This window comes from Mytilus californianus, unplaced genomic scaffold (genome assembly GCF_021869535.1).
Source record: "Mytilus californianus isolate M0D057914Y unplaced genomic scaffold, xbMytCali1.0.p SCAF_1, whole genome shotgun sequence".
NCBI classification, from domain to species: domain Eukaryota; kingdom Metazoa; phylum Mollusca; class Bivalvia; order Mytilida; family Mytilidae; genus Mytilus; species Mytilus californianus.
This window is the reverse complement of record NW_026262581.1, coordinates 98,731,799-98,751,075: the sequence shown is the minus strand read 5'-3', so window position 1 is coordinate 98,751,075 and position 19,277 is coordinate 98,731,799. Positions and strand designations below refer to the sequence as shown.

The window sequence follows — 19,277 nt, the reverse complement described above, 5'->3', positions numbered from 1 at the left end:
CAAAAAAAAAAATGACTGGTAAACTCTGTCTCAAATTAATCTGATCCCAGAGTAACAAGCCAAGGGACAGCACTCGTCAGTCTAAAACAACAACAACAAAAAAAGTACAATCAACATTGATTTGACTGATCTAGACCAGAGAAAAAAATTCATGTTTCAGTCATATGTATTATTTTTAAAAGTATTTCAAAATTATATTGAACTTGAAGTAAATACATTCAGTGCGGATCTGTTTGTATCCAAGAAAACAAAGATGGCCGACAACTGGAACGATGAAGAATTGGGAATACAAAATGGGCAGTTTTCGCCTATTGTTGAAGGCGGTTTTGTGCATGTCGATGGAGAAACACATATTTTGAATTACGATACAAATGTTCTATCACTTGATCAAGACAGACAGGCTACAGAAGTGGCAACTGCTGCTGATGAAGATCAGCCTCAAAGCTCATACTATGATTCAGAAGAAGAAGAGGATGTCGAGGTACACATTGATGATAATTAACAGGAGTCTAGTGTCCCAACCTATTATGAGACGAAGTCTGCATTTGTAGTTATTAAAAAATACCCTATATTTTTCATCATGGGAGGCAGGTATACAGTACAAATGTACCTGTGAAAGAGGATGAAGTCCATATTAATAACTATTTACATGTAAATACTGATTTTTGCTATTAAAATGACAGTAAAATTATTTTTAAATCTTATTACTAAGCACATCAATTATTTTTACACTTTTCCAATTATGTTGACATTTAATACAAAAAATCACTTAATATCATTTTAAAACAATCAGATACCCTACATCATTGACATATTAAGTGACTGAGGGCTGAACAATAAATAACTCTTTACCAAAAAATGATAAATTAGAGTTTAAAAATTTCTGTTGAAAACGTAACTTAAATTAGATGCGATAATAGTCCTGTTGTTATGAATTTTATTAATGGAATCATTTTGATTGTGAACAAAGAAACTTTTATTATGAGGTATACCTTAAGACAATACACATACCTTACTAAGCCAGCTTTTTTTCCCCCCAAAAAATATGTTTATAGTTACCCAGCCAACCCTTTTTTGAGGTGCCAACCCTTTCTCATTTTATCCATTAATAAAATAGAAAGTGAATTCGAAGCTAAAAGCTGGAATAATCTACTTTGGGTTTAAAACAAAATTGCAAGTACATATGTAGGCCCTTGGTCATCGTGTGCACGATATTGAAGCCTTCATACGATTTAGATCCAATCTAGTTTATATCAGTAAAAAGTTAATATATTCACATATTAGTTTAAACAACATTTACAAACAGCACACAGCTACATGTAACATCTTGCCAAAAAAAAAATGGAACTACCTACCTATCCACCCTATTTTTTTGAAGGATGTAATCTTAAACAGCCATTTTTTTTTTTTTGCCTTATTTACCTTTGTTTATTGATGAAAATTTTGTCTGATTAATCAGATGAGGTATACCAGAGAACTCAATTTTTTTGCTATAAAATCGTATACATGTATGTTGGATAAGCACTAGACCCATACAGTACACAAGAAGAATAAATTCAAATACTGGTACTCATATTATTGTTATTTTTGGTAATCAAATTTACAAATTTCTGGGAAAATCGTCTTAATTACAACAGGGCAATTACCATCACCAAAATAGAAACAGGGTAATGCACAAGTGCAACTGTTGTGTTAGCATGGTTATAAAGTTAATGATTTTAGATTTATAAGTATATTTATTTATATGTTCCTTTTTCTTTTTATTGATTTTCTTACTGCTATTGAGGAGTTCCTCTTCAGATCAAAACTTATTAAGGCCTTCTTTAATGTAAATGTCAGCTTCAAATAATCTATTCATGGTTTGATTTGCCAGCTGCCATGGTTAAAAAGTGTATTCAAATTTGTTTTCGTTCATCTTGCTATGCTAGTTGCTGCCATACAAACAAAGAGTAGGATGCTTTTCCATGAAATGTTGTTTCTAGTTGTTTTTTTTTATTATTTTATGAATTGCCTCCTGTATTTGTTTTGCCAACTACATGTACATGTAACTATAACTGCAAGAAAATAAACTCTTGTATGATAAATCACAAGTCCCTCCAAGTAACTGCATTAATGCCCCTGGGGGATAACAGACATCAGACTATCACTTTTACCTGTGTGCACACTTGGATGGAGAATAAATTGATCTTTTTCAAACCATTTAATTCATTAATTGACATTAGTTGGATGCCATATACTTTTCTAGTTTCACATATCAGCTGGGTTACAAATTTGAGTTGAGGAATCAAGAAACAAATTACTTTTGAAGGTTCTTTTTGTCAAAAATTTTAAATAAAAATAGAATTGGTCAGTTAAATGTATTTTACTCTAGTCAAATATCTTATTGCAATGAATTATACATGAACATGACTTTTAAAAAACGTTTTTAATTTGCTAACCTATTCCATGTATCCTGACCTCTCCTGTAACTGTTACCAAGCTCCTAAATCAAATGAATGCAACAACTGTTTTTGCACTTTTTTTTTACAGTCTATAAATAACTCAATACACATCCATATATACATGTGCATGTGCCACCATTAATTCTTTTATCAATAATAATATAATATGATTCCAGGATAAAGCGATTTACTTCAGATTTTCTTTATCAGTGTCATTTTGCATTTTTTAAAATACTTTTTTTTTTGCACAGCTATCTCCTGATGGAATCTTAGATGAGGAGACTATTGGAAGAGGGATGTCTAATCTTGGAAGGTCAGCTGATGGATCACAGCAAGTTTATCTTCACACAGCCATTCCGGTAATAAACTTATTACATGTATGTCAGATTTTGATTTCAAAGAACGGTGCAACATTTTAGGATTCTAGTAAAATTATATTAAATTTGAAAGTTAATCTTCATTTGTCATTCATAATTTTGTCTATGATATTTAAAAAAAAAATGAATATAATTGTCTGGTGCTAATAATATGATTAGAAAAAAAAATGATATGACTTCCAGGGTTCAAGCATATTGTTTTTCTTAAATTGTTCAACATTTCACAGCGGTATAACATGTTACTTAAATTATTCTTCCCTTAGTTTATTTATTTTGTATTTACATTGTATTATAGATCAAATTTATTTGTTCAGTGTATGTTCACTTGTGTTAATATGTCTTTTGATTGAGTTAAGCCATTTCGATTGATATTTTATAGTGTGTCTTTCTATGTTGTGATGTTACACTATTGTTTCAGATAAGGGTGAAGGTTTGGTACCATTAAAACATTTAAACCCGCTGCAATTGTTTGCACCTGTCCTAAGTCAGGAATCTGATGTTCAGTAGTTGTCGTTTGTTTATGTGGTTCATAAGTGTTTCTCGTTTCTCGTTTTTTATATAGATTAGACCGTTGGTTTTCCTGTTTGAATGGTTTTACACTAGTAATTTTTGGGGCCCTTTATAACTTGCTGTTCGGTGTGAGCCAAGGCTCTGTGTTGAAGACCGTACTTTGACCTATAATGGTTTACTTTTATAAATTTTGACTTGGATGGAGAGTTGTCTCATTGGCACTCATACCACATCTTCTTATATCTATTTACAGTCACTTTGAAAGCTCAACATGAAATGTAAGAACCACAAATTCAGTTTGTTTTTCACAAAAAGTATTGTTTCCAAAATAATAGAAAATAAAACAATTATTATAAATTATATATTTCTTTCATCATGTTCATAGTAAGAGTGAATATTATCTCTAAGGACAAAGTACTTTAATAATCTTTAATATCCTTTGAATTGTGTAGGCCACAGTAGGGTCATAAATTATTTCAGATAAATTATATATTTATTTTACTTTTTATAGGGATTTTCTCTGAAAGACATTTCAATTTTAGCCAATTACATTCACCTGCAGAAAATAGAGATGCCTTACAATGAAATCACAGGTAAAGTATAATTAAGATCATTTGTTAAAATATGAATATTATCATATATAAGAACATTAATAGAGTCTCCAACACTCCATCCATCCTTCAAAGGTTTTTTTTTTTTTATTATGAAAAAAAATGAAAATTACGTTGGACCCCTTTTTGCAATGAGGAACCCCATACAAACCCTACAACACTCGCATACCCTTCCTTTAAAATTTTCTGGATGATTTTTTTAAACATGATCTTGTCACAACCAAGAAAAAGAAAGACCGATCATTAAGCATATTTTCCCTCTAGACAGCAAATTCAGGGAAAAGCAGAGAGCAATAGATTGTGAAAAATTGACGGACTAGAAAGAACTGATCAAAATAGAAAGTTACAGAATCTTGAGTATTTGATTTAAATGTGCAAATTCACTTACAATTTTACCAAAATAAAATGAAAATTGGATAACTTATAATAACCATGAAATAGACATTTACCGGTTACGCAGTATATTAATATGTTTTAATTGTAATGTCTCAAAATTTTGTACCAAAGTTACAGCAATTTCCTACTTAGAGAGCTATACATTAAATTACACTGCATTCATTTGGGTAATGACTAGTGAGCTATGTTGTTCAGTCTGCCAGCCAGGATTTTGAAAGGGCAGGTTAGGGTAGCAATACACAGTTAGGAAAAAAACTTAAAATTGACACTCAAAATTTTTAGACACCCTCTTTCCCTTCCTTTCTGACAAATAAGGCTTACTATTTGTGTTATGCATGTGTATATTTATGGAAAGAGAATCTTCCATAGATTTGATTTCCAATAGTTAAAATGGTGAAATATAATCTCTTTTTGGTGTAACCATGACAACAATCAGCATTTATTTGATACAAAATATTGCAAAAAGGGGGTGAAAATTTCACAAAAGTCTTCAAAAGTTGGTCAAAAGGAAAATTTCAATCAAATAGAGTGCTACCTTTCCTGAAACCATAGACATTTATCTATCACGAGGTCCAAAAAAAATCATATGCATTTCTGCTCGTTTTTCCATAAAATTGAATTGAAAAGATCGAGCGTCAAATCTTTGTTGAAAAACGTTACAATAATTTCTGGACCTATGGGCGGTATGGATAGGAAAATACGAACTGTCAAACAGAAAAATGGCCTATAAAACATGCTAAAAACAATCTAAATGTTCATATAAACACACTTAGAAGGCTATATTATTCTTCAACTATCTAAAAATCAATTTTATTGTACAAAAACTTTCATATTTAAAATATTCACCATGGCCATAATGCGAAACTAAACTTCTAACTGTGTATTGCTACCTAGGGGTGTGTTGGATTTTTTTCAGTGAACAACAATTTTTATGCAACAGACTGCTTATGTAATTTGTGATTAATTATTATTGAATTTTTTTTTTCTTTATCATTGACAAAAACATATATTAAAAAAAAATAAGTTATAATGATAGCAAATAAAATTTGGATGAAGATTTCAGTAGTTTTGTTTATTTTGCAGATTTGTCTCCCTTGAATGATTTGAAGTATTTGTTAATACTAGATGCATCACACAACAAAATTTCCAAACTTCTGGATTTTTCACCACCGAAGAATTTACAACAAGTGGACTTGTCCTACAATGAGATAGAGGAAATGACAGATTTGACACCACACCACTATCTAATGAGTCTTGTTCTAGATCGTATCCTTAACATTTTTTATCTTCCAATTTGATGGCAATTTTCAAGTAAGGGTGAAACTGGGAGACAATGTTGAATTTTCTTTCAACAGTTTTATGTGTGGAAATAACAGTCAGGCCATAATCTTGCCGGCGAAATGACGATTTAAGTCGCCAAGGAATTTTGAAAATCGCTAAAACTCGCCGGCTGATTGACTTCATGGCGAAGTCAAATCGCTATCAAAATCGGTAAAAGGGAGACAACTTGAATTTTACAAGTTTCACAGGTAACAAAAATGGCAGCGACAAGGAAAATCGAAATTTTTGAAGTGACACAGGACTAATACTTTCGATGTTTAAATGAAATAAATACAACGGCGACTTTGAGCATCCATAGATTTAACATTCAAACCTATTGGAACGAGAAACAGAGCGTCTGTTTGAGTTATCATTTTACGATGATTTTCATCCGAGGATGTTGCGTAATCATTCAGCTGTTTTTGTTTTCTTTTTATTTATTACAAGACGATCAATTTTACTATTCGGTAGGTCAAGGGTGGGAATGAACGGAAGATTTTTTACATTCTTTGATCAAAAATTGAAATATAAAAGGTAGAAAGACAGCCAATGGATAAGATGACTGCAAACGTACAACAAATGGCCAGCTTGTGACCAATTTGTTAATTAGGGCTCATAAATTGGGGAGATATCTTTTATAACAAAATGATAAAAATTAGCTCTTTATCGACTTATTAAAATGTGATTGCTAAATATTTTCATTTATATATAGGCTTGCAATCTTTCACGAGATTCTCAACTTAAAGCTGACATGATATCCTGGACAGTCAATATTTTTTAAAAATTATGACATGAGATGATAAACATTAAATTGCCCAGTCATTAAAAAGTCATCACATAAACTGGGAGCCATATTTTTCTGGACTTATCGAAGCAGATGCACATGGGATTAATACATATAATATTACTAGGCAAGCAACAAACTTAATTTCAAGTTGACAGCACAAAAGGTTGAATGAATAAATAACAACTACATTGTCTAAACCTTTTTATTAAGAATTTTCAATTCATACATTTTATACAATATCATATAAAACACTGCAAGTATATTTATTATTGCATAAATAAAACAATTTTCCCTTAATGATGTACACGAAAACACTATGCAAACGAAACGGTAATGGAATTTCGCTTCTCCATGAAATTGATCACTTCTCCCAACTCTCTCATGGAAGGAGAAGTCACTTCTCCCTCTCAAAAATCCTAGATTAGGCCCTGAACAGTCACATTCTCTGACTTTGTTAATTGTTTCAAAATAACAAAAACTGGCCCATTAAGCTTTTTTTTTGCACAGATAAGACCGTTCTGCATGAGGAAACTCAGATGCTTCAAAACCTTATTTATTTATTTATTTGTTAACTGTTTCATTTTACTGCATTAATCTGAATATCATTTAGCCTATTCTATGACCTATATATTTTATAAGATGTTATAAGTTTTAACCTCATTCATATTTTTCTTCTACAAAGTAAACAAAAAAGGCTCATTATAAAATTTATTTTTAACCATTTAATTACAGCAAAGATTTAGCATAGTTGTGTGCAGCTTTAGTGCAAGGAACAGAGACAATTAATTATTTTGTATTTATAATATTCTTGATGAAATAAAGTTTCCTTAACTGAGAATCAGATAATAAATTGAAGGAAATTAAAGGTTTGGAGAATTGTAAGAGGATAACTAAACTCAGTTTAGCTCACAACAAGATAGATAAAATACAAGGATTGGATAACTTACCTATTCAGCAGTTAGATCTTGTAAGTTTATATATTTTGAAATAACTTTAATCTTTTCTGTTTGTTTATTTACAGGAGCTGGTTTGTAAGACAAACTAGTTTAGATAAATCGCTCACAATAGAGATACTAGTTTGTTATGTATTATGATCAATTTAGAAGTATAGAAGTTTGGTTTACTGGTGTTGAACTACCTCAAATTTGCCTGCTATCCAATTTTTTGTAGCAAAGTGGAGTTTGCTCTTGTTCATATAAAAAAATAGACGGTCTGTATGCTGCATTTCATATTAAACTACAGCAGCATTAACAAGCCTTTTTTCATGTTTTTTTTCCTTATTTTGTAAACATATCTTTCATTAAGCCACATCATGGGTGAATGTGATGAAGAGATTTGGTCATACAGGTATCTCCCATCCAGCTGTATGGTTGCCTGTTTTTCTGTGAAGGATGTATACGAATGCAGCATTATGCTGTTGGAATCAGGACGTTAAATCTGATACACTATGTTTAGGGAGGGCCATGCTCTCTGCACTTTAAAGAAACCTTGTAACAAATCTGTAGGAAGCCTGTTGCAAGGCAAAATTTCCTAATATAAGCAAGATTCCCAATTATTTCAGTGGCAGTCAATTAAAGCCACTTTGTTATACCTACTGATGAATTGTGTAATTTGTTCTCATCCTGACATGAAAACTCAAGGTTAACTATTAAACCAAAACTCATGTATAAACTGCCTAATCATTTACATTTCACATTAAAAAACTTGAAAGTTTTACTTTTGATGTCAGATATGTGTTACCAAAGTATGTTTGTTTTACAAAGCTATTAACATTATTGCAGTTGGAGAGGAGGTACAACTTCAAATAATATGGGGGGAAAAACATTCAAAATAATGATACCTTTTTTTATAATTTTTTCCTTAATTATCATTTTGATTTTTGTAGAGTCATAATCATCTGAAGAAAATAGAAAACATAGAGACATTAGACAGACTCAGAGTAAGTAATAACATGGTATTATTGTCAAGTGATTAAATTTGTTGTTTGTTTTGTAGTTTTCTAAGCAGTTTGATGATCAAACTTTTTACATGTTTAAATGTTATCCATATAAGTGAAGATAGAAAAAGTTGATATGTTTTCTTTTCAAGAATTGCACTGATCTTTTTGGAAAGGTAGCACAGTACCTTCTAACTCAGTCAGATTTCTTTCTTTACTCAGTCAGATAAGTCTAAATAATTGTCAGCCCTGGTATGATTCCTATTTGTTCAATACATTTTACACTTTGATTATAATATGTTGATTTCTAAAATAATTTTGAGTATACAGGTATTTTGAAGTCTACTCAAAGAAATATCAGCATCAACTAACTCTGTGTCAAAGTTCACAGAAAATTTGGAAAGCAAAGAAAACAGATGTAGTCTAACATAATGTGTCAAATATAAAATAGTAGTTTTTATTTTGCATCCAAACAAATCCCTTATTATACCCCTGCTTTAAAAAAGTAGGGGTTTACTGTTTTACCTCTGTCTGTCTGTCCTTCCATCCGTCAGTCCATCCGTCAGTCCGTCCATCCGTTCCATGAATATTTTTCGTCGCATCTTTCTCAGGAACTACATCATAATGATTTCTGAAATTTGGTTTCAGGGTTTATATAAGTTAGCTATACCGTGTGATGTGTTTTCAGATTCATCACTCAACAACTTCCTGTTTACCGAACACTTACATATTTTTACACTATTAAAATTATCCACTTGCAGCGGGGGTATCATCAGTGAGCAGTAGCTTGCAGTTTCACTTGTTAATTCTATATTAATCATCAAACAAATCCCTAATTAATTCTATGTTAATTTACTGACTGTGCGAGACCCTCACGGGTAGTCAAGGTTGTTAAAAAAAACCTAATAGTGTTAATCATATTTGTACCTGTAACAATCAGATTGACATGTTTATCAGTAGTGTTTTTTAACACCTTTGATGAATGGTCAAGTGGAAAATTGTTCTGTGAAACACATTTATTTGAGGTGATAAGGAAAATTGAATATCCAAAGTTTGAATTTTAATATAAAGAAACATTAAGATAATGATGAATGGATACAAGTAATGCCAAAAAATTTAAAACTGGACCACCAGATAGAGGCTGTGATGAACTTTTAAAATACCTTCATCTCCCACAACCTGTTTTGGTCCTCAAACAGTGTCTCCACAACTCATATTTGACTTATTATTAATTATATTTATTTATTCAATATAATAATGCAGATGGATTAGAATTAAAAAAATCAACAACAATATAACAGGTTGACAATGCAAGGATACAATATTGAAATGAGAAAACCTGATTTACTAGTAACTTGTGACCATTTGATAACATTAAGTTATGTCAGTTTCTTTGATGTCAGATGAGAAAATAAAACCGGTTAAAGTACTGATGTATTTTTGTGGGGTTTTTTTTTTTTACAGACAATTAATTTATGTGGCAACAACATAAGAAGTTTGAAGGGTTTAGAAGACCATGATTTGATGGAGTGTATTGATGTAGAAGATAATGAGGTTAGCTATAATTAGGCCACACACATTTTATTTTTTTGTTTTTATTTTGGTATAAAGGGTAACCATTTTAAAGGAACTTAGCATCTCCATACATGTTAAAAAAGCCTTGAGGTTATCCCTGTTCTTCTTTTAATGCTATGAACTTTTATATTGAGCTAGTTCCTTAAATTCAGATTTTTTATGAAAAATTCAAAATACCAATGCCTGCATAATTTTTTAGCAATGATTTCTTTCAAAATAATTTTCAGGAAAAGGCTTACAGAATTACTTGTCCACAGGCACAAAAATATGAAAGTTGAAAGAACTACATTTTTTTTACCTATAAATATAAAATAAAAATGTTGCATGAAGGGGAGATAATTTGTGCAAAACTTACAATTAAATCGCCACTGTTATGTCAGAATTTGCTTTTATCATTTATTATAGGTAATAGATATCACAGAAATCAAGTTTGTTAAAGGATTACGGATGCTGAGGCAGCTAAATTTGTTACGGAATCCCATTCAAGAACTCCCTGATTATAGACTCTGCATTTTATTTAGACTTCAAAATTTAACACAACTTGACAGACACAAAGTGGAGGTTGAAGAAAAGGTAAGTAGAGGGATATTCATCATTTTAATTTTAGAAATTTTAGATGATATCTCTTTCATGACCAAAGTGTATTTAAGTTAAGTATATATACATTCTCCATGATAAAACATGCCTGTAAATACAAGAATTTATTAACTCCAAGAACTGTTTTTCTTAAATTGTTCTAGTTATGTTTTTACATATGTCTTGCCAGTGTAACCTATTCACAAACTTAAACAAACGTTGCAGCCACAAACACCTCAAACACCTCAAACAGCATGTCTTAGTCGAGTGTTGTAGGCAGGACAACATTTTGTTTGTTTGAAAGTTAAACTTAAAGATATTTTAACTCTGCTGTTAAAGAAACAAGTATTTTTTTTTTCATTCTAATATATTTACACAAAGATTTGCAATCACTTTATTGATAGATTGATATATGTAGTAATCAACATAGTCACCTTATTTTTTTTATTCTTGCAGTGAAAATTGTGCATGAAATGTAGATAAGGGAGGTAATACATGTACGTTACCCTACATTAAATTAAGTTAGATTGATTGATAGTTGTTTACTTAATGCATGGTGGCAAATATTTAACTTACAGGTTTGTGGATAATTTTTATAGGATGAGAATAAATTTAAAGTACATTTTATTGAGTATACAATTTTGCTTTACTTGTTCAAGGTTATGTGGGATTTATACATGCCTTCAAATTTTTGAAGGCTGAAATTTGATTGGCTGGTGTAATAATTACAAGAACTGAAAGTGAAACGGAGCATGTTAGATCCTTGTAAGCAAAGCTTGGACACATAATCTGTATTTTAATCAGATTGTATTTTTATCAACTTACATTTTTAGGTTGCAGCAGCAAATATGTTCAATCCACCATTAGAAGTTATAGCATCCAGAGATCATATAATGCATGTTGTTTATCAGTTCCTCCAACCAAGTAGAGTCTGGGACAGGTACATGAATATAGATACTACAATACAATGCTGTTGATTGTTATATTTATTTGCTTGAGGTAGTTCAATTTTCAAAGTTTAAAATGTGAGATTTGTAATTACTGAAAATTGAATTATCAAGAGTGGATGAATATTTTACAAAACAAGTTTTATAATTGGTTGAATCGGTTTCTCTAATGATTTAATGGAAAATGCCTATTTCAATGTTCTGAATGGATATGGCGAGAAATTACACTAGACAAATTTAATCAATTTGTGGTTCATCATAATTTAACAAACTGCACACAGAAAGAGAAATCCATGACAAATGAAAATATTTCATTACAGTCTAAGACAAGTAAAATATTTTTTTTGCTTGCCGACGACAGTTGAATAGTTGTAGTGGAGTTAGTGACAGGTAATTAATGTGTCTACTTTAGGCAACTATTTTGTTTTGTAGAATGTTGTCAAGCTAAATAATTTTAGTGACCATTGCTCAGATAGGCGAATTTCAATTTTTCTATTAAATAAAATGAGAACTGATTATGTCTAAAATTTATAATTATTTATTTTAGTTTCAAATTTGAATGCTTTATTTCAGTACATTACCAAGTGTAGAGACACCTTACCCAATGTTAGTTCTAGTTGGACCCCAGGGATCAGGGAAGAAAGATTTAGCAATGAAACTGGTAGATGAATTTGGGGACTATTTTGGATATGGGTAAGTTGTGACTACTTTATTGTACCAAAATGTTAAATATCACAGGAGAGCACAAAGTGAATATTATAAAGGTTAGAATAGTAAGTGACTACACTGAACCTTTATTAGTTTTATTTACTTGACAAAAATTTTAAAGAATTTAAATCAAAATGAAACATATTACATTTTCAGTGTTTGATGCAAATTTCTTGATTAACTTTCATTAGGATAGCTTAGAGACAAAAGCAGCTATATAAATAATAATTGATTTATAAACCACTAGAAAAGATCATACTACAGAACATGTAACTATTAAATTTTTTGTCAAATAAGAAATAAAAGTATCAAATTAATGATATATTGATCATATTTTGATTTTTAATGTAGTGATTAATTTATGGTAAAACGAATTTAACGCATATTAATGACAGAATATTTTGGTTCTGAAACATGTAATTTGGTATTATTTTTAGGATTTCCCATACAACTAGAAGACCACACCAGGAAGAAAAAATGGGACAGGACTATCATTATGTTACCCTTGAAAAGTTTGAATATGATATCAAAATGGTAAGAAAACACAGTCTTTGAGCTTATAATTTCTTAACATTGAAACTTGTTAATAATTAGAGGAGATGAAGTTTGGGGAACTCTGACAAACTTTAATTGAAAAAATTAAGTTTTTAGAATTATTTGTTCATCTTTTTAAGGGAGCTACAATTCTTGTTATAACATCAGAATTTCAGGCATGGTCTCCAATTTTAATCTAGCTGTATGTACTATTTCATTACAGGGTCAGTTTATTCAGACTTATCAGTATAATAGTAACTGGTATGGCTTACAAATGGAGTCTGTTGAATGTGTTGCAAGAGAAGGTCTAGCTTGTGTTGTACACATGGAACTCGAGGTAATCACTTCTAATAGTACGCAAAAAGAAACTGTTTCTTGTAGATTTATTGTTTTTACTGACAAAGTGAGGCACTAAAAATTTAGAGGAAAAAAACATTTTTTGGCAGTTTTCAAGATACATAAAAAAACAACATAAGTATTTTGTGTAATATTTATATCCAGGAATGGAAATGTTAGGAAATTTGTTTTTATGTTGTGAATGTGTTTTATGTTTTCTAGAAAATAAAGTATAAGACCATTAATTTTATACACATTGTTTCTATAATGATAATAACCTACAGTTAGATCTGTGATTTCTACAACACAGCTAGGTAAATACTATAATTATTGACCATCAGATTGTACACTGGTTTATTGGTGTAAACAAGTCATTGATATACTTTTATGATGAAAATACCAATTATTTGTTCAAAACATGTAAAATATTCAAAAATTCACCTTAAAACAACAAAAAGTTTTCGCCAGTTAATATATTTATCTACGATGGTTATTTATGAGGAAAACATTTTTTAACTGTTATCCCTGCCACAAATGTCATTTTTATTTTGTATTTATTTCTATGCAGGGTGTGCTTACACTTAAAAATACCTATTTTGAACCAAGATATGTGTTGATTATGCCATTGAGTAAGGATTCTCATGAGAAACGTTTAAGAGACAGAGGGATCTACACAGACGCACAGATGGATTACACTCTAAAGAGATCAGACATGTATCTGGAATACAACCAAGAACATCCTGGATTCTTTGATATGATGATCAACAGTGGTTAGTTTATGTTTTTGATACCAAGTACAATGAATATACTATTTTTACAGAGTTCTACTGTTTTTTTCTAATGAAAGTTTCAGAATGCTTTTTTGTTCTTGATGTCATTGTTTGTGTCGAATATTTCTGTAGTTTATGGTTAGGTGAACTTACTTAGCCAAAACCTTCTCAGTCATGGTCTATTAAATTTTAACATGTTTAATTTTGTGGTGTGATCAGTTTTACAGAATTGATTTTGATATGTTATAGCATTATTAATTTGTATGTAGTTGCATTGATACATAACATATCATACAAATTTGAATTTTTAACCTTGCTTCCCCAGTCTGTTGACTTCTTTACATGTTTATATATGTGATGAGGTCAGTTTCACAAGAACCACTTATGTTATGTTAAAAGTCAGTAATATTTGGTATTTACAGTGTTCCAGCTAGGATTTCAAAAGGGCAGGGAGCCAATCACGAAAAGGGCACTTTAGCACGATGATTGATATTTCAAAAAGGGCATGTCAAACATTGTCTTATGTTAACTGCAGGGGTTTCAGCTAGGAGTTTTGAGGGGGTTTTAGTCACTTTTACGCTAGATGAAAATCCACCTTATTTTGGGTAACAGTGTTAAAGGGACCATGCAAAGACGTATATTACTAGCTCAGTCTTCCCTAGAACATTTTTGATGCATGGTAGGTCTAAGGTTAAGTTGCAATGCAGAGCGCAGCGGCATTTTGTATTATTATTTTTATTTCATTAGTGAAATGAATTGTGCATGTCAATTGAAATACTACACTAGATCTGCAATACAGTCAGGAACAATACCTTACATTTTCTCCAGGGGCCAACCTGGATCCCAAAACTTTTTTCCAAGGGCCCAGTAGAAATTTTAAGGCCCTACCAGGGTATTTTTACTACAGGTACATACTTAATAATAGTCTTGAATGTTCTTATAAAGGCAATAATATATGTTTGAAATGCCTAATACATGTAGCCCAGTGTTTCTGATTATGATAGAAATAATAAATGAATTATAATAAACCACATTGAGTTTTTCAGAATTAAAATCCATTTAATCATGTCTTTTCAGACTCTGAAACTTATATTTGTAATATTATATATAAAAAATATATAAAAAATTCCCCCCCCCCCCCCCCCTTTTCCATTTTACACATGCCTAGATGTAGAGTATTAAAGTATTATCAGTTTCACCCCAAGAACGTATTCATTTTTAATGAAATAATCTTAGCAGTTAATCAAAATGAAAATCTTACTGTCTATAAATAACTATGAAATGTAACTGTTTCTTGTTAAAGGGGTTTTCCGAATTTTTCCGCCAAAAAAGCATATGGCTTTCAACAAATGTAAACAAAGCAGTCAATTTGTGATCATGGATTACAGCTTTAATTAATTTAATTTGGAAATAGATATTTAATGAAAGGTACAGTCAAGCATTGTTTTTACTTTCTTCTGGATTAAAACTAATTTAAAAGATCAATTTAAAAAAAAAATCTTTGACATATAAACAACAGACGATCTACGGATACAAAGTGTCATCTTTTGAGAAATATTGAAATTGAAATGCTGACTGACCAAACTTAATGAGAAAAATTATTACAATGGTCAATTATGAAGTTTAATTAACGGATTAATGACCCATCCGATGTCGATAAGCGGATTATCTGTAATCACAACTTGTTACACCTGCTGTAAATGTTAATTAGCTGAGGGTCATAAACTTGTCATAAATATGAAGACAGGTAGAATAATTGTATTTTCATCAAAATATTAAGGCAATAAAGGCATGGACTTACGAAAAAGGCCTAGCTGGAACACTGATTTAGTAGCATTAGAATAAGTACATATCATATGGAGATTGCTTTTCAAATTAAAGACTTTTTATATGATGCCTGTTTAAAGAGTTTTGACAAATGATATTAAACCTACACTTCATTTATTATGGTACAAATGTATATTGTATAATTACTTCTTTTCTATTTTGCTACAGCAACTGCAGTTAATAATTGCAAAATCTGTAATTGTATGAAAGTCTAATTAAACTACAACAATAACATTTTGAAACTGATTTGTTTGATTGACATTTGTGTAATTTTTTAAAGATAGTTATTGGAATCAAAATTTAAAATTATTCAAATAACATGCATAAATTATAAAATTCAGAAGTGCTGTGATAATATGCTTTTCACATTTGTGTTAGTCAATTTCTTTTGACTGATCATAATGCAAGCTTGTTAGAATATGATACTACCTGAATTAAATCTCTATGATTATAGATGATATCCAGGAGGCCTATAGGAGGCTAAGAAGGTTAGTAACTGACTACCTAGGTATCAGTTTAACATCAGAACAAAGTGAATCTGGAGATGAAGAGGAAACAGTGGTAGAAGGACAACAAACACAGATGGGAACCAGAACATGGTCCAAGCCTAGTCTACCAGACAGTTTGTCTCAGCCATATACGAGGGGCAAAACACAATCTCCTGTGCAGTCTGGCAGAGGAATATTGGTAATATTATTTCTCTAATTTTCAAGTTATTAATATATATATCACTATTAGGCTAAATAAAGAGTTCCCTATAAGCCTAAATAAAGATTTCACTGTAAGGCTAAATAAAAAGTTCAATTATAGGCTATAACTTTTGAGTTCACTACTAGGCTAAATAAAGAGTAAAGATCGTAAAGAAACAGATTCTACAACAATGTATAATAAACAAAATCTCCATTTTTTAAAAATATTTTTTTTACTTGTCTTTCATCGCAGAATGCCAAACATATGGATACTAATCCAGCAGCTGCGGGGATTTAGACTATTTGTATAAAGCTTTATATTCCTAAAGGCAGGAGATCTGGTTATGTCATACCTTATATATAGATGTCTTATGTTCTGAGATTTCCATTGTCCATGACCCTATTTTCATGGTTCAACAACTGTTTTTTTTTTTATCAAAAACTGTAGAGTTTATTGAGGTTGTTTGTAGGGCAGGTTTTGTTTCATCCTTCATTTCTTCTATTTTTACTCAACAAGGAACTTTTTGAATTTCTGTATCAGAGATAGTATTTATATAAAATTATACTTTATACTGTGAAAACATAAAATTCACCAATAATAACTACTATAGAACCTTAAATCACAATATATTACAGTTAATTCCTCTTATAATAATCAATTTACCCTGACATCTAAAAACATAAACAACCATATATGTACACATGTTTTTTATTATTAATTTATGCCAATAAATAAGTTATTGTTATTGCAGGAAGAGATGTCCATCAAAAGAAGACATAGTGCTGCCAGGGATGCTGTGTCTGGATATATACCTCCATTGTTTGAGCAGATAACTACCCAGTAAGTATTAAAAAAATGGATGTGAGGGTGAACACCGATGAGTTAGCAACAAAAAGACACACGTGTGATCAGAAATGATGTTAATTTTAACCAAGATCAAATGATTATCAAAGGTGTTAATTGGGCCATACAACTTAAAGAAAATGGTTACATAAAAAATGCTACAAATGTACTACGAATTGTAGAATTAATTCTCATGAAATAAAAAAGAAAGCCCAATATGAAATTATTAATTATATTTTTGTATGAGAATTTTGAGGTGATAATTAACATCAATACTTCATCATCGCATACCATCACCGAAAGTCTGACTTTCATCGATCAAAAAGAATTTTCCATGAGAATAAGAAGTCGTACAGTTTAGGTTTTTTTAAAGATTAAAAGGGTAAAGTCCTGTCCGAAGTTGTATATATATAGTTTTCAGTGTGTTTGCTGATATTTGATGTATCCATCTAGTAAAACCTACATGGGGATCTTTTCATGTCTTGATTTGTACAACATATGTTATATTTCGTTGGACACTTAAATTTATGGACACGGCCATCCACGAAAATTGGTACCCTACAAATAAAAGTACTTTCACAGTATATGTTAAAATGTTCAGAAAAAAATGTCAGGAAAAACATAATCATTTGCCTATAAACAAAGAAACTTTGATGATTATCCAACCAAAAATGACCTAAAACTGTTTTATTCCAATAAATATGATTTTATGTAGGTTTGATATGTAACTTAATGTCCTACATCACTTCATCTCTTCTTAGTTATATATGCTAGCATCTAAAATATGTAATCCTATATTACAGGTACCCTAAGACAGCTCCACAGACTGTAGAGGGACAAGTGGGTCTAAATGTCTCAGGAGATCTTCGATCATTCTCTGCTCCAGTAGAGAAACCACTTCAGACAGGGGAGGAGGAAGATAGTTCCAGTGATGATGAATCTGATTCTACTTTATCTGTTGCATCAGCTGGGGACATGAAGTCAAATTCTCCAGATGGATCATTGCATGACGGAAAAGGATTTAATTTACCAACAGACTCTGTGAATCCAATTAATTTGATGGATGGAAAGGGAACTAAAAAAGATCTCCCACCCCCTCTACAAAGACCACCATCACAGGGACGGCCAGGGTCAGAGAAACATAACGTTTTACCACCAATACATCCAGTTAAAGCAGGATATTGATTTGGGATTTATTTCTATTATTCTGTATTATATGTAAAAATGATGAAGAAGAGAATGTTTAAAACCGGGTTAATTTTAAGTTCATTCTTATTATGTATTGTAAAGCATTGTTAACTATAAGCATTACTGATTTTCATACATCTAGAACTTTTGATAATCATGCCGTGCTATTTAATGTTAAAGAAATGTGTTGAGAAATCGTAAAGCAGTATATACATTTAACTGAACTGTTGGGACTGATATTAACTAGGAGATTTATGATTACTGCTAAACTGTCTGTGATATTTTATTGAAAATTAAAATGTTTATTGTCTTTTTGTATAAAAATGAGAAATATTACTATAAACATTTAATATATTTTTGTTGTTTACTCTAAGAAAGTGTACTTTTTTTATACAAACCATGTGAATTAAAACTGAGACAAGATGTTTAACATAATAAATACCTCCCCTGGGCAAAACTGCCTTGAGAGATCATGTGTCAACACATTCTGTATGTAACAGTCCATTTAATTTATTAGTTCACAAATTTTCCTTGGACTTTGGCAAATGTTCAGGATTTTACAAGAGTTTTTAAAAACTTTAGAGTTGGCACACCCCACAGTACACTGACAAAATAGAGAAACTAAAACTTTACATGCATTTAATTTTAGATGCATTGTAGTAATGTTAAAATAACAATAGCCGAGACATAATGAAAATGCCATATGGCATTGTCCGCCACACTTACTATGCTAGCAAAAAAGACTTATTCTGCCTACAATAACCTAGCTATTGTATGCAGAATTTTTAAAAACACCAAAAACAAGAATGTGTCCATAGTACACAGATGCCCCACTCGCACTATCATTTTCTATGTTCAGTGGAGCATTAAATTGAGGTCAAAACTCTAATTTTGCATTAAAATTA

At 30.8% G+C, this 19,277-nt stretch overlaps 2 protein-coding genes across 2 annotated transcripts in view; one reads left to right on the top strand and one right to left on the bottom strand.

The window, feature by feature from the left end:
• The window catches only part of LOC127727026 (uncharacterized), a 219,950-nt gene that overhangs the window by 57,900 nt on the left and 142,773 nt on the right, over positions 1-19,277 (bottom strand). The window lies entirely within an intron of this gene.
• On the top strand, positions 235-18,795 carry LOC127726969 (leucine-rich repeat and guanylate kinase domain-containing protein-like). Its single transcript, XM_052234345.1, has 16 exons — positions 235-481; positions 2,693-2,800; positions 3,840-3,921; positions 5,419-5,601; positions 7,285-7,409; positions 8,328-8,381; positions 9,843-9,932; positions 10,359-10,526; positions 11,363-11,469; positions 12,050-12,169; positions 12,622-12,718; positions 12,942-13,055; positions 13,623-13,824; positions 16,106-16,338; positions 17,093-17,181; positions 17,988-18,795. The coding sequence occupies exons 1-16, from the start codon at positions 254-256 to the stop codon at positions 18,367-18,369; spliced, it is 2,382 nt and encodes a 793-aa protein (XP_052090305.1). The 5' UTR covers positions 235-253; the 3' UTR covers positions 18,370-18,795.